General features: G+C 62.0%; 1 protein-coding gene across 7 annotated transcripts in view; it reads right to left on the bottom strand.

Moving 5' to 3' along the window:
* Nucleotides 1-1,738: 1,738 nt before the first annotated feature.
* EIPR1 (EARP complex and GARP complex interacting protein 1) overlaps nt 1,739-12,945 on the bottom strand; it is a 66,769-nt gene continuing 55,562 nt past the window's right edge. For 4 of the 7 annotated variants that reach the window (XM_086414049.1, XM_086414054.1, XM_086414050.1 and 1 more), the window contains 4 exons: nt 10,056-10,192; nt 7,004-7,171; nt 5,512-5,679; nt 1,739-2,184 (listed from right to left, as the gene is read on the bottom strand). In XM_086414049.1, the coding sequence (XP_086270175.1) occupies nt 2,010-2,184; nt 5,512-5,679; nt 7,004-7,171; nt 10,056-10,192 (648 nt within the window). In that variant the 3' untranslated portion in view covers nt 1,739-2,009. Of the gene's footprint in view, nt 2,185-2,453; nt 2,692-5,511; nt 5,680-7,003; nt 7,172-10,055; nt 10,193-12,945 lie in introns of those variants that run through there. The other 3 variants (XM_086414048.1, XM_086414052.1, XM_086414053.1) reach the window with 1 other exon arrangement.

The raw sequence follows: 12,945 nt of genomic DNA, 5'->3' as shown, positions 1-12,945 counted from the left end.
ACACACCGGCTCAGGGAGGAACACATCCCGAGTGCAGCCAGACCCAGGGAACACGCGCTGTTCTCACGTCATTTCACCACCTTCACATCTGGATGTGTAAGCATAGAGGGAGCCTGCAGCCGTGCCAAGCAGCCTGGCGCCGCCCCGCTCGCGGTGTGAGAGCGTCTCCTCTTGCCCAGCCAGGGCCCAGGCAGCCCGCATGCGGGCCACAAGTCTGACTTTTATTCCTGCCTAGGGGAGTCCAGCCCACGGAGTGCAGAATCACCAGAGATGTCCGACCAGTACACGGCCGGGAGCGGGGACTCACAGAGACCACAGTCCTGCCACATCCTGCCTCTCCGCGTGGCCCAGCAAACCGTTTCCTCCCCGTGAGACCCTCCCACCCCCCAGATGCTCAGGAGCCTCATGCCCAGCCCGTCCTGGGTCCCGGTATGCTCACAGGGACTCTGCACCTATGGAATTAAATCTGATTTTCTCCTGTCGTCTGTCTCCTGTTAATTCTTAGATCAGACAGAAGAAACTAGAAAGGGGAGAGAGATTTTACCTTTCCCAACACATATGATTTCTGATCTTTTGCAATTTTAGAATATTTTAAAATGGACTGACCTGCATGTGTTCCTACTAAGATGACCATTGATGGCCATACACACTTAGGGTCCTAAGTGATAAATTAATTTACTCCCGCATAGAGCTGTGAAGGCATCCAGCTCTCACCAGAGGTAACCGAGGTGTCCCCGGGGACACCCCATGACTGCGCTGGGCCGGGCCTGCGCCCCAGAACCCTGTGCAGGGAGCCCTCACCGTCCTGCCGGACCCCAGCGGGCTCAGGGTGCGCTGGCCGAGGAACCGCTGCACACGACTCAGGCAGGAAGACGCAAGGCTAACCAAGGGGCTGGAGTCCTGGGAGGCGCCTCAGAGAGGTGACAGCTGGACTCGGTCTCAGAGGATGAGCCAGGGACACCAGGGGAGGTGGAGGTGGGCGGGACAGGTGGGGGTGGGGCAGCCGCCATGACTGGGTGACGGTGACGCTGGAAACCCCAGGTCACCGCATGTCCACGTCAGGACAGCTGGACTTGGGGGCACCCCTCCTGGGCGCGTGGGCCTGGGTGTTGCCCCGCTGTGGCCGCATGGACAGTCCCAGGCTGGGCTCAGGTCCACCTCTGGCTGGAGCCACCAGGGAGCAAGCTTCAATTTTTTGAGTTTTGAGGACCGAGGGTCTGTAGCCCACCTTCCCTCTGCCTTGACTCTGGGTTCCCACCTGGCCCGCAGACTGGAGGGACCCACTGCCCAGAGCCGGAGGCCAGCCCAGGCCTGCATCCCAGCACCAATCCATGCAGAGTCCACACGCGTTCAGTCGGTGCCAAGTGGGAGTGAGGTGACGCTGCTGGTCCTCCAGCGTCCAGTCGGGGGAGAGCGCGCAGGGCCAGCCTTTCCAAGCTGAACGCGCTGGCTCCACGAAGGGCGCCCGGGAGAGGGGTTCACCGACAACCTAGGGCTTAGTGGGAAGGCGTCCGGGTGACCGAGGCAGGCGGTGACCGTGCGGTGACAAAGAGGCCGTCAGCCTCACAGCGCGGGACCCAAGGTGCGTGGCGGCCAGGGTCGGGGCCTCGACCGGGGCAGACTCGGGGCACCGGCAGCGTCAGCGCCCCCCCGGGTGGGGCAGGCCCACCCGCCCGTCCTCCAGGCTGAGACCGGGAAGACAGAACGGAGCCCCAGGGAGGACGCCAGCGGCCACCGCTGCTGTTACTCCATTTAATCTCGCGAGAAGATGACGTCGACGTCAGGGAAACAAATCACAGGGAAACGCCCAACAGCCCTCAGAGCGGAAGGAGCGCGTGCGCCCCGCTTGGCCTGGGCACCTGTGTTGGTCTCTGGGGCAGAGGCAGCAGGCGCAGAGGCCAGCGGGCGGAAGCCCTGTCACTGTTCATGGGCACCCGTGTCCGACGGGGCTCTGCCTGGAAAGCCTGGGCCCCACACGCCGCGGCTGCAGTCCCGCGGCGGCCCGGCACTCACAGCAGGATGTGGTACTTCAGCGCCCGGGGCACGCGGTTGATGACGAGCCTCCCGTCGTAGCTCAGGGAGGCGAACAGCCAGGGGTCGGCTGAGGACCAGTCCACGGCGTACACACTGTCCTCGTGTTCCTCGTAGGTGGCGATGACACTGTCCTGCGGGGGCTCCTGGCTCCTGCAAGGCACCGACACACGTGAGGGGCGGGCACCCTGCCCCAGCCGCAGGCCTGGTCCCAGGAGCCTGGGGGCGGGGCGGGGGGCGTCTACTGCTCAACACCTCCCGGAGGCAGAGCCCAGGGCCACCCCAGAGGGGTCTCAGGGCCGTGGGGGAGGCTGTCTACTGCCCGACACCTCCTCCTGGAAGCAGGAGCCCAGGGCCACCCCCAGAGGGGTCTCAGGGTCACAGAGACCATCTACTGCCGGACACCTCCTCCTGGGGGCAGGAGCCCAGGGCCACCCCTAGAGGGCCCTACAGGCCAGGGTGGGGTGCCATCCACTGCCCGACACCTCCTCCTGGTGGCAGGAGCCCAGGGCTACCCCAGAGGGCCGTACAGGCCAGGGTGGGGTGCCATCCACTGCCCGACACCTCCTCCATGAGCCCTGGAGCAGGACGTGCTTGTGCTCAGCGGACGGTGGCTGAGTGGAGAACGGCTGATGGTCTGGTGGCGTCTGACAGAGGGACCTGGGGACCAAACAGCACAGTCCAAGGGTGGGCAGAGGGAGCCCCAGCCTGGACCAGGTGCGGGGCTGGCCGGAGCCGGCGGGAAGGGCCAGCAGGTCCTAGCTGGGGTTTTGACTTCCCCATCAACCGCTACAAACAGGGCTTATGTGTCCCTTCCCTGGGACGCCGGGCGGACGGCACTCACACACGCAGACCCCCGGGAGCCTGCGGAGCTGCGCCGCCCACCCAGCTGCAGAGAGCACAGGCCTGCAGCTGTTTCGCCGGAGGGCCTCGGGCGCTGCCTCCCGTCTCACCCACGCTCTCAGTACGCAGAACCCTTCTCGGGAGACCCCACCCCATGTACCCCAAGTCCCTGCGCTCCGGGACACTTCTCGGGAGACCCCACCCCGCGAGTCCCTCCTCCCCGGCTCCAGGACCCTTCTCGGGAGACCCTGCCCCACCTGCCCCCTGGTCTTGGGCTCCGAGGCCCTTCTTGGGAGACCCTGCCCCACCTGCCCCCTGGTCTTGGGCTCCGAGGCCCTTCTCGGGAGACCCCGCCCCACTTGCCCCCTGATCCAGGGCTCCGGGACCCTTCTCAGGAAACCCTGCCCCGCCTGCCCCCTGGTCTTGGGCTCCAAGGCCCTTCTCGGGAGACCCCGCCCCACCTGCCCCCTGATCCAGGGCTCTGGGACCCTTCTCGGGAAACCCTGCCCTGCCTGCCCCCTGGTCCCAGGCTCCGGGACCCTTCTCGGGAGACCCCACCCCACATGCCCCCTGGTCTCAGGCTCCGGGGCCCTTCTCCGGAGAGCCTGCCCCGCCTGCCCCCTGATCCAGGGCTCCGGGGCCCTTCTCAGGAGACCCCACCCTGCCTGCCCCCTGATCCGGGGCTCCAGGACACTTCTCGGGAGACCCCGCCCCGCGTGCCCCCTGGTCTCCGGCTCCGGGGCCTTTCTCGGTAGACCCCGCCCCGCCTGCCCCCTGATCCAGGGCTCCGGGGCCCTTCTCAGGAGACCCCACCCTGCCTGCCCCCTGATCGGGGGCTCCGGGACCCTTCTCGGGAGACCCCACCCCACCTGCCCCCGGTCCCGGGCTCTGGGGCCCTTCTTGGGAGACTCCGCCCCACGTGCTCCCTGGTCCTGGGCTCTGGGACCCTTCTCGGGAGACCCCGCCCCACGTGCCCCCTGGTCTCGGGCTCAGGATCCCACTAGCCCCCAGCCCTGTCCTCCCAGGAAGCCGGCCTGCGGTGGCCAGCAGGCAGCCTGGTACAAACCCTTCCTACAAGTCCTTAGGGGGATTCCGTTCCCCCGAGTCACTAAGATGTGTGGACCAACCCCAGGAGCCGGCTGGCAGGAAACTGAGCCAGCTCACAATGATGCCATCTCCGGGCACGCCTGCCAGCCGCATGCCTGCCTCCCCTCCTGGTGAGCTTGTCTGAAGCTGCCACGGGCAGGTGGGGCCCCTGGACCACTCGGGGCCAACGAGCCGGCTGCTGGCTCTGTTTCCGGTACAGACAGGACGCAGACTCCTGCCTGGCCGAGAGCAGACAGGACAGCGGAGAACCCCGAGCCCTGCACGTGGCAGGCCGCTGGACTGAAGCCACCGCAGTTGTGTCTAAATGCTGTGTTTCCCAGCGTCTGAATGAAAAATGACGGCGTCAAGGGAGACGATCGACAGGTCGCTGCCAAGTCAGCCTCTCACACGGGGATTTTTCCCTGTAACTCAGTTGGTAAAGAATCCTCCTGCAGTGCGGGAGACCCAGCTTAGATCCCTGGGTTGTGAAAATCCGCTGGAGAAGGGATAGGCTACCCACTCCAGTATTCTTGGGCTTTCCTGGTGGCTCAGCTGGTAAAGAATCAGACCGCGATGCAGGAGACCTGGGTTCAATCCCTGGGTTGGGAAGATCCCCTGGAGAAGGGAAAGGCTACCCACTCCAGTACTCTGGCCTGAAGACTCCCACGACCTGTGTATCTATGGGGCACACCAAAGAGTCGGACACGACTGAGCAGCTTTCACTTTCACTTGGGCGGTCGTGGGGCAGCGGAAGCAATCAGACGACAGCAGAGAGTGAGGAAGGGCAGGACAGGAAGACAAGCCCTCTTGCGCTCCAGGGCTCAGGCTGCCTGACTCAATGGGCTCTACTCCAGACCCCCAGCCCCAGATCTGACTCCAGGGAGGCCTGAATCACACTCCCGCACACCAGAAGCCAGCCACCACACACGGAGACACTTCCTCCCCAGAGCAAGGGGTCTCCTTCAATACCCAGGCTGCTAACGCAGGGCACCGGCCTTCCTGGGTGTTGCCGCCCTGGACCAGGGTGCCCTGCGTGAGCCCCAAAGCCCAGGGCGAAGAGAGGGCCCCTGAGCAGACGCAAGCAGGGTTGGAAGGTCCGGGGGAAAGACACCACCAAGACAAGACGTTGTGGCTGTCAGGGCAGGCACCGTGAAGAGGCCCCAGCGCCGCCTCGGGGCCTCTCCGGGGAAGCGGCGTGGGGGCACGGAGCTCGTCTGGGCCTGCGGTCCCACCCCGCCACCTGCCAGCAGGGGCAGATGGGCCGCAACCTGACCCAGGACGGCACAGCGAGCAGGACGCCCAGTGCAGCCTGCCCCACAGGGCATCCCGAGGGCCAGCGTGGGCCTCGGCTCACTCCCGAGGGCGCAGACCGGCCGCGGTCCTCACAACCTCACCTGTAAAGCTTGGCAAGAACGTGAACAGACACGCGTTTCAGAGGCCACACCAGACGGCATTGCTGAGCCACCCAACTCCATCACCCACACGCCCGATACCACCACAGGGACCTGGAGACGCTCCCGCACGCCTGGGCCGCCCATCGCACGCGCTTACTTCTCCTCCAGCCGGCGCTCCTCCTGGTCACTCAGGTCGTCGTCATCAACCAGGTGGCCGAAGGGCTCGGAGGAGATGGACACCATGTTGGAGAGGATGACTCTGCTGTCGCTGCTGCCCGTGAGGACCAGCTGGTCATGCGAGTGGTTGTAGCGGACGTTCCACACCCTGGGGGCAGGGGGAGAGGGCGCTGGGACCATCGGCCCTCCTGGACGGGGCAGCCTCATCCCGCTCAGGCCAACACCGGGTGGTGGTCAGCAGGGGCAGCTCGCAGCGCAGCCTGAAACCTTGTAAATCCCGACTGACAGACACAACCGGACGGCAGCAGGGACCGCAGGGGGCCCCTGGACTCACTGTGCAGCGTGCACACAGGCTGCCCAGGGCGCCCAAGGTCATAACTGCCTGAGAAGCACAGCGCGGACTAGAGACGACCGAGACACGAGCCGGCCCCGGGCGGCCTCCAGGAACACTGCCCCGGCCAGGGCTGCCCTCACGCCTGGTCTGGTCACTAGGCCCAGCTTCCTTCTGACCCACAGGACCCGAGCTCACTGCGCTGAGCCACCCACTCAGCAGCTGCTGCAGACCCGGGACTGGAGGGTGGGCAGCAGACAGCCAGACAGCCCACTCTGGTCCAGAGGACGGGAGCTTCTTCCCGGACTGCAGGAATGACCGAACTGTCTCAACTGTACTCCAGCATTCAAATGGTAAATACACATGAGCACACACACGTGCACGCACAGAAGTGTACACGCCCACAGCAGTACACAGACATGCACGCAGATGCAAGCACACACGTACACGCACGCAGCAGCACATGCTGACATGTGGACAGACGTAAGCACACACAGGCACACGCACGCATCCAGACGAGCGCACACACACACATGCACACACAACATCACACACAGGCACACACACGCATCCAGACGAGCGCACACACACATATGCACACACAACATGCTTTATTTGGACAAAAACTGGCTCACACTACACATGATTTTCTCCAACTTGATCTCTTTCACTTAGCAAAAAGCCCCCAGCATGTGGTGAACGCACAGAAACGACACATTAGGGAGAACAGCGGGTCTTGGGTGCACTGCGTGCTGCGTGCCCAGCCCTGCCTCACACCCTCACCATCCCCCACATGGATGCTGCTGGACTGACCTATCTGACCTCCTACCACTGGGCACTGGGGGTCTCCACCCCCTGCATGGCGCACAATGCCTCAGGAACATCTGTGCACGTTCATTTTTGCATACGTGAACCGGTACTATTTCAAGAGAAGACAGAATCTAATGCTTTTCTTTTCCTACGTTTATGAATCACATTCAGATTTGGAATTAGTATTTCTTTAGCAAAAATAAAACTGGTTGATTGAATGAGTCACAGCAGCACAAACTAGGCTGGTATCTGCCTTTCCAAACGGTGACATAATCAGCAAGATAAAGCACCTAATTACCGCCCCCCCGCCCCCGCCCCGCCAGGCACGCACCAGTGGGAGTGCTCCTCCAGGGTCTTGACGGGTTCAGCGACGTTGCGGGTGTCCCAGAACTTCACCTTGCAGTCGTCCCCGCAGCTGGCCAGGTAGTACTGCTTGTTGGGGTTGAAGTCCAGGTCCCGCACCAGCTGGCCATGAGCGCTCTCGATGCAGTAGATCTGGCTGGGAGCGGGCAGTGGACACACAGGTAAGAGGGGGGACATGGGAAGCACTGCCCCCCACATCCCCTCCCAGACCCTGGCCAGCGTGGGGTCTGGGCTGGGGGCTCCTGCTCGCAGTCCGCACCTGTGACCCTGCAGATGGGGGCTGCCTGGCAGCTCTCAAGGGGGTGACCTGGCATCTTGATGAGAGGGAGCCGGAGGGAGGGGACTGTCACGGAGGAGCAGAGACAGACTGGACAGCCCACGTCCAGAAGGACCAGAGACATAGAAAGGGGGTGGAAAGCAGGATACGGTGCTGACAGTGTCAGGAGACACAGAGACAGAAGAGGAAGGAGAAGCTAGAGAAACACTGAGGGAGACTGCCTGTCATGGCCAGGCCCGTCCCTCACCCACGCACACAGCCTGGGTGCCAACACGGCGGCGGGAGGGGCTGAGTCGGCCACGGCTGTTTAGAGTGCACACGTGCACATGTGTGCGCATGCACACACGTGTGTACACAATGCACGCAGCACACATGCACGTGTGTGCCCACACGGGTACATGTGTCCACATATACAGGTGTATACGCCCACACACGTGTGCAGGGGAGAACAACATACGTGCAGGTGTACACACATGTACACAATGCACATAGCACACACGCATGTGTGTGCCCGCACGGGAACATGTACCCACACATACGGGTGTACATGCCCACACACGTGTGCAGAGGAGAACAACATACGTGCAGGTGTGCACACATGTATGCAATGCACATAGCACACACGCATGTGTGTGCCCGTACGGGTACATGTGTCCACACATACGGGTGTACATGCCCACACACGTGTGCAGAGGAGAACAACATACGTGCAGGTGTACACAGATGTACGCAATGCACATAGCACACACGCATGTGTGTGCCCACACGGGTACATGTGCCCACACATACGGGTGTACATGCCCACACACGTGTGCACAGAAGAGCAGGCACACACACACATGCACGCACAGACCTGACTGATGCCCCACCGCCCAGCTCCAAGCCGCCTCTCACAAGAGTGTGGAATTACACTGTTGCGTCTCTACCGCAACCCCCTCTCACGTCACACACCCAAACCAGAGGAGCGGTCATCCTGAGGTGGGACAGCGGCTTTGGACAAGAGGTCTGCGTCCAGCAGGATGGACGAGGCCTAGCACAGCCCCAGGACATGCCTGTCATTTCTCCCTCTCCACGTGCTGCTCTGGGGGAGCGCCCCCTCCTGTAGGTGCTGGGTCACGTGCTCCCTGCAGCTCCCGGGGAGCAAAACCCCAGGCCTCCATGCTCCATGCCCATCATTCCGCCCTCTCCGCGTGCTGCTCTAGGGGAGCATCCCCTCCTGCAGGCGCTGGGTCACGTGCTCCCTGCAGCTCCCGGGGAGTGGCACCCCAGACCTCCATGCTCCCACTCACAGCAACGACTTAGTCCTTTCCATCTTTGCTCCCAGGCCGGGTTTTCCAGCCCAAAGCCACTTAAATCAGGAACTGGTTTCTAATTCTGTACCTTTCCAATAGCCTAGTAATTTCTTCCTAAAGCAAGAAGCCCAAGCTTCAAGATTTTGAGAAGTAAGTAGGGAAATGGATAAAACCAAGCCTGCTGAGGTCCCAGGGCCTGCGGAGTGCTGACCCAGGCTTTCCTGCCGGCTCTAGGCACGGCAGCCTGAACACAAAAGCCCTGTGTACCCCCCGAGCAGCGCCGGAAGCAGCCGGCTGAGGAGGTGCACAGGCTGTGGGCAGGAGAGAGACCGTGTTGAGAAAAGCCTGGCTCACCCACTGCCCAGCACCCCAGGGACGCCCTCTAGGGACGGTGGGCAAGGGGGCTGCAGGGTGCTGCCCCTCAGGCCCTGGATTTGGGGTCTGTGAGTTTAGCTTTTGAGGTTCTCATATAGACCCCCAAAATCTTCACATCCTTCAAGGAACGCTAAGAATAGGGAAAGGCGGCCACAGGCCCTGGAGGCATGCATTCTGGTCCCGAGCCCCCACAGTCTGAGCCCACAGCTTTCAGCACCTCACAGCAAACCCCGCATAGCCCGGCACAGACACACACGTCGATTATGGATTACCCCCTGCACTTTCATGGGGCCCCGGACCGAGATTTAAGGTGGTGCCCCCGCCCTTGAAGGCAACAGGAGCTATTTCCCGACCTCCGTCTCTGCAGCTTAGTGATAAATTACGGTGTGCTGAGGGGATAAACTGTATCTTAGAAAAGATTGCCGTGCTCCCGTTGCCATGACAACAGAGCGCACCCCGTCACTCCTCTGCCCGTCAACACCACACCTGGTGCAGAGAAGCTGCTCTCTCTGCTCTGTCAGCGGCGAGGGCCGCCTGTGTGATCAGCGGCGAGGGCCGCCTGTGTGATGCCTTAGGTGACTCTCTCTGCTCTGTCAGCGGCGAGGGCCGCCTGTGTGATCAGCGGCGAGGGCCGCCTGTGTGATCAGCGGCGAGGGCCGCCTGTGTGATGCCTTAGGTGACAAAGTGTGATCGCCCCCTGGCGTGCACCCCGGAGACACAGCAGCCCTCACCTTGGAGTCTCCCATCACGGGACCGGGAGCCCGCGATCACCGTCTGGAGCCTGAGCTGCTGCGAAAGCCTGACCCGGATCTCCAAGGGAGACCACGGCTGCCAAAGGGCACCCAGAGGAGCCAGACCACCAGTGAGGGGCTTGGACCCACAGCCCCTGGTGTACTGAAGGCGGGGTCAGAGGAGGAAGGCGGCTGTGCAACTCCCTACAACACTAAGACGGACACACACCGGCCGTGTGGCCCCCAACAGAGCTGACCCGACCCGAGCCAGGAGGACGGGGGCGGGGCGGGGCGGGGCGGGGCGGGGTGGGGCTCCGGGCGCGAGTCCTGTCCGCAGGCACTGACCTCATGGTCCGCGTGTCCCACCCTCGGATAGCCGTGTCATTCGCCGTGGCCACCTGGGAGCAGTTGTGATGTGGGCTCCAGCGGCCCGTTGTGAACTTCAGCTGTCCTTTCCCTTCCAGGGACGCTGAGCTGGCCAGCTGTGGGTTTGGGGATATTTTCAAAGGAAGAAGGAAAGATAAGTAATTCGAACTCTATTCAGAATGTTTAAGATGATATCTTGTACAGGATATCGTTGAAGATAATTATTGAAAATAATTAGGAAGCTGTGTCTTTGTTTTCTTCCCTTAAAAGACAAGAATGTTTGAACCATATTTGCAAAAAACGTATATATATATATATATATACATTTATAAAATGAAGCACAGCAAAAAAATAGCAAGGGTATTAATAGAGCCTCTCTCAGACAGGATTTGCCTGTGTGTGATTAGAGGATCTGCTCAAATCTGAGGCAATCATACAGAACAGCCCGAGCATCAGCCTCCTCCAAAGACAAGGATGAGGCAGTAGGGGTCTGCAAGCCCCAGGTGCCGAGGGACCAACAGCCACGACCTGACCACACACGTGCTCAGACAGTCCCCGCCCGGCCTCAAGGGTCTCTGGCTCTGTTACTTGGGGGTTAATTAACCCCAGTAGGTAACAGTGGAGACCCTAGAGACCACCAGCCCTGGGAGAGCCTGGAGACGGGCGCCCCATCCCACTGCCCAACCGCCCTCGATCTTCCGCACAAAGGCCTGTCACTTGGTGGGGACGGACACAGGGGGCTCCAGGCTTGTCTGTGGCCCTCAGACACTCGCCCCTCCGTGACCCACTTCACTTAACCCTGAATACCAGTCTTGCCCTGCAGAACCTCTGAGAGGGGCCCGGGGTGGCCACCGCAGTGCTGGACGGAGGCCCCAGGAATTTATCAGGCCCAGACTCAGCCCCACCAGGCGTGGCCCACAAGGCAGATGGTCAGTGCAAGGGGATTCGACCAGAACCTGGGGAAAACCACCCGCTTCCTCTCCCGGGAGCCTGGCCCGGTTAAGAAGTCTGACAGCAGAGACGTCTTTAAGAATGACTCTGATCCAGGGCCCCACTTATGGTGTGACTGCAGCATCAGGGGTCACCGCCCAGGAGGCACTGACCAGCTGGATGCACCTCACCTCCTCCTTGGACAGTCTCAACCTGTCCCAGAAAACCTTTCTCCCCAAAACCCACTTTCCCGCCTCACCAACTCTGCAAAGCACGTGGATGACGGGCCTCGTGCCAGCCCGTCTTGGCGCTAGTCCTCGTGGGCACATGCGCTCCTCTCCCGGGGACAGAACACCTGGAGTCCGTGCCCCAAGTGCCGGACAGAGGCCTGCAGGGTCAGGACAGTGTCTCGTCTCTAAGGAAGCTCACAGACAGTCACCCATCCGGGTTCAAGGGGAGCCCTCCTGGGTGCCCGCCCTGGCCCCCAATCCATAACCAGGAGCAAGCGCCAGGTCGAACCCTTAACAAACGTCACCGCCAGTCAAGCTCCCCGCGCTGCCTCTACACGGATTCTGTCGGCCTCCAAGGGAAGGAAAGGCCGCGAAACTGACCAACACCCTGCCTCCAACACCCACACTGAGTGGCCTCTGGCCAACAGTCCACGAGGAACCCAGACCCTCTGTCCAAGCACACCCGAGAGCTCTCCAATGAGACCCCTAGCCCGCAGCCTCGCCAGCCTTGAGGTTCCAGACTTCTGACGGTCCCCACAGAAACTGCATGATGGCCAGTGGGAAGCGCTAACTCGGGGGCGCCTGTCAGGGAGCATGGGTAACTGACAAGACCCCACGTGAACTCAGCAGTGGAGACCCCCACAGAGAGGGCAGGGGCCCCGCCCAAGGTCACAGCTGCCCTGCAGAACGCGTCCGGCTCCCGCTCCACCACTCCCTCTACCACAGGAACCAGCAGGGCCGCAGAGCGCCGCGCCCACGGGTGCCAAGACATCTGCGAGGCAGGTTCTAGTGAAAGCCTGAAAGACAGCTCACCGTCAGCTTTTCAAGGGGCTACTCGGGGCAGCCAGCATGGTGCAAGTTGTTAAGGTTAATCAATCACTTTTTCTGGTTTCCTGGTGACATGGAGACAGAACTCAGCAAGAACTCCAGAGGGTGCAGTGCACACGGTAATCTGCTTCCAGCATTAAAGAGAAATATTCAGTGCTTCCTGGTCCAGGAAGAGTGATGAAAGGCTCCCCCAAACCCTCTCAGAAGAGCGACTGGTGCAGGACAAGAACAAAGAAGGCACCGCCGACGAACAAAACGCTGGGACTCAAGCCAGCAGGGGCAGTTCAAGGAGAGTCTCGGCGTGAGGTTTCCAGAGCCCCAAGCAGCACCCCCGTCACCAAGCCCCGCAGTATGGAGCGGGGGCAGGACTGGGCAGACCTGGGCCAGGAGCAGGACTCAGCATAGAGAGGGGGCAGGACTCAGCATGGAGACGGGGAGGACTCAGCATGGAGACGGGGAGGACTCAGCATGGAGATGGGGAGGACTCAGCATGGAGCAGGGGCAGGACTCAGCATGGAGCAGGGGCAGGACTCAGCGTGGAGATGGGGAGGACTCAGCGTGGAGATGGGGAGGACTCAGCGTGGAGATGGGGAGGACTCAGCGTGGAGCGGGGGCAGGACTCAGCATGGAGACGGGGAGGACTCAGCGTGGAGATGGGGAGGACTCAGCGTGGAGCGGGGGCAGGACTCAGCATGGAGACGGGGAGGACTCAGCGTGGAGATGGGGAGGACTCAGCGTGGAGCGGGGGCAGGACTCAGCATGGAGACGGGGAGGACTCAGCGTGGAGCGGGGGCAGGACTCAGCATGGAGCAGGGGCAGGACTCAGTGTGGAGACGGGGAGGACTCAGCGTGGAGCAGGAGCAGGACTCAGCATGGAGCAT

This window comes from Bos grunniens, chromosome 8 (genome assembly GCF_055505025.1).
Source record: "Bos grunniens cultivar Pamir isolate PY7600 chromosome 8, Bosgru_T2T1.0, whole genome shotgun sequence".
Classification (NCBI taxonomy): domain Eukaryota; kingdom Metazoa; phylum Chordata; class Mammalia; order Artiodactyla; family Bovidae; genus Bos; species Bos grunniens.
The sequence above is the reverse complement of the archived record's forward strand: the minus strand, read 5'-3'. Positions and strand labels throughout refer to the sequence as shown.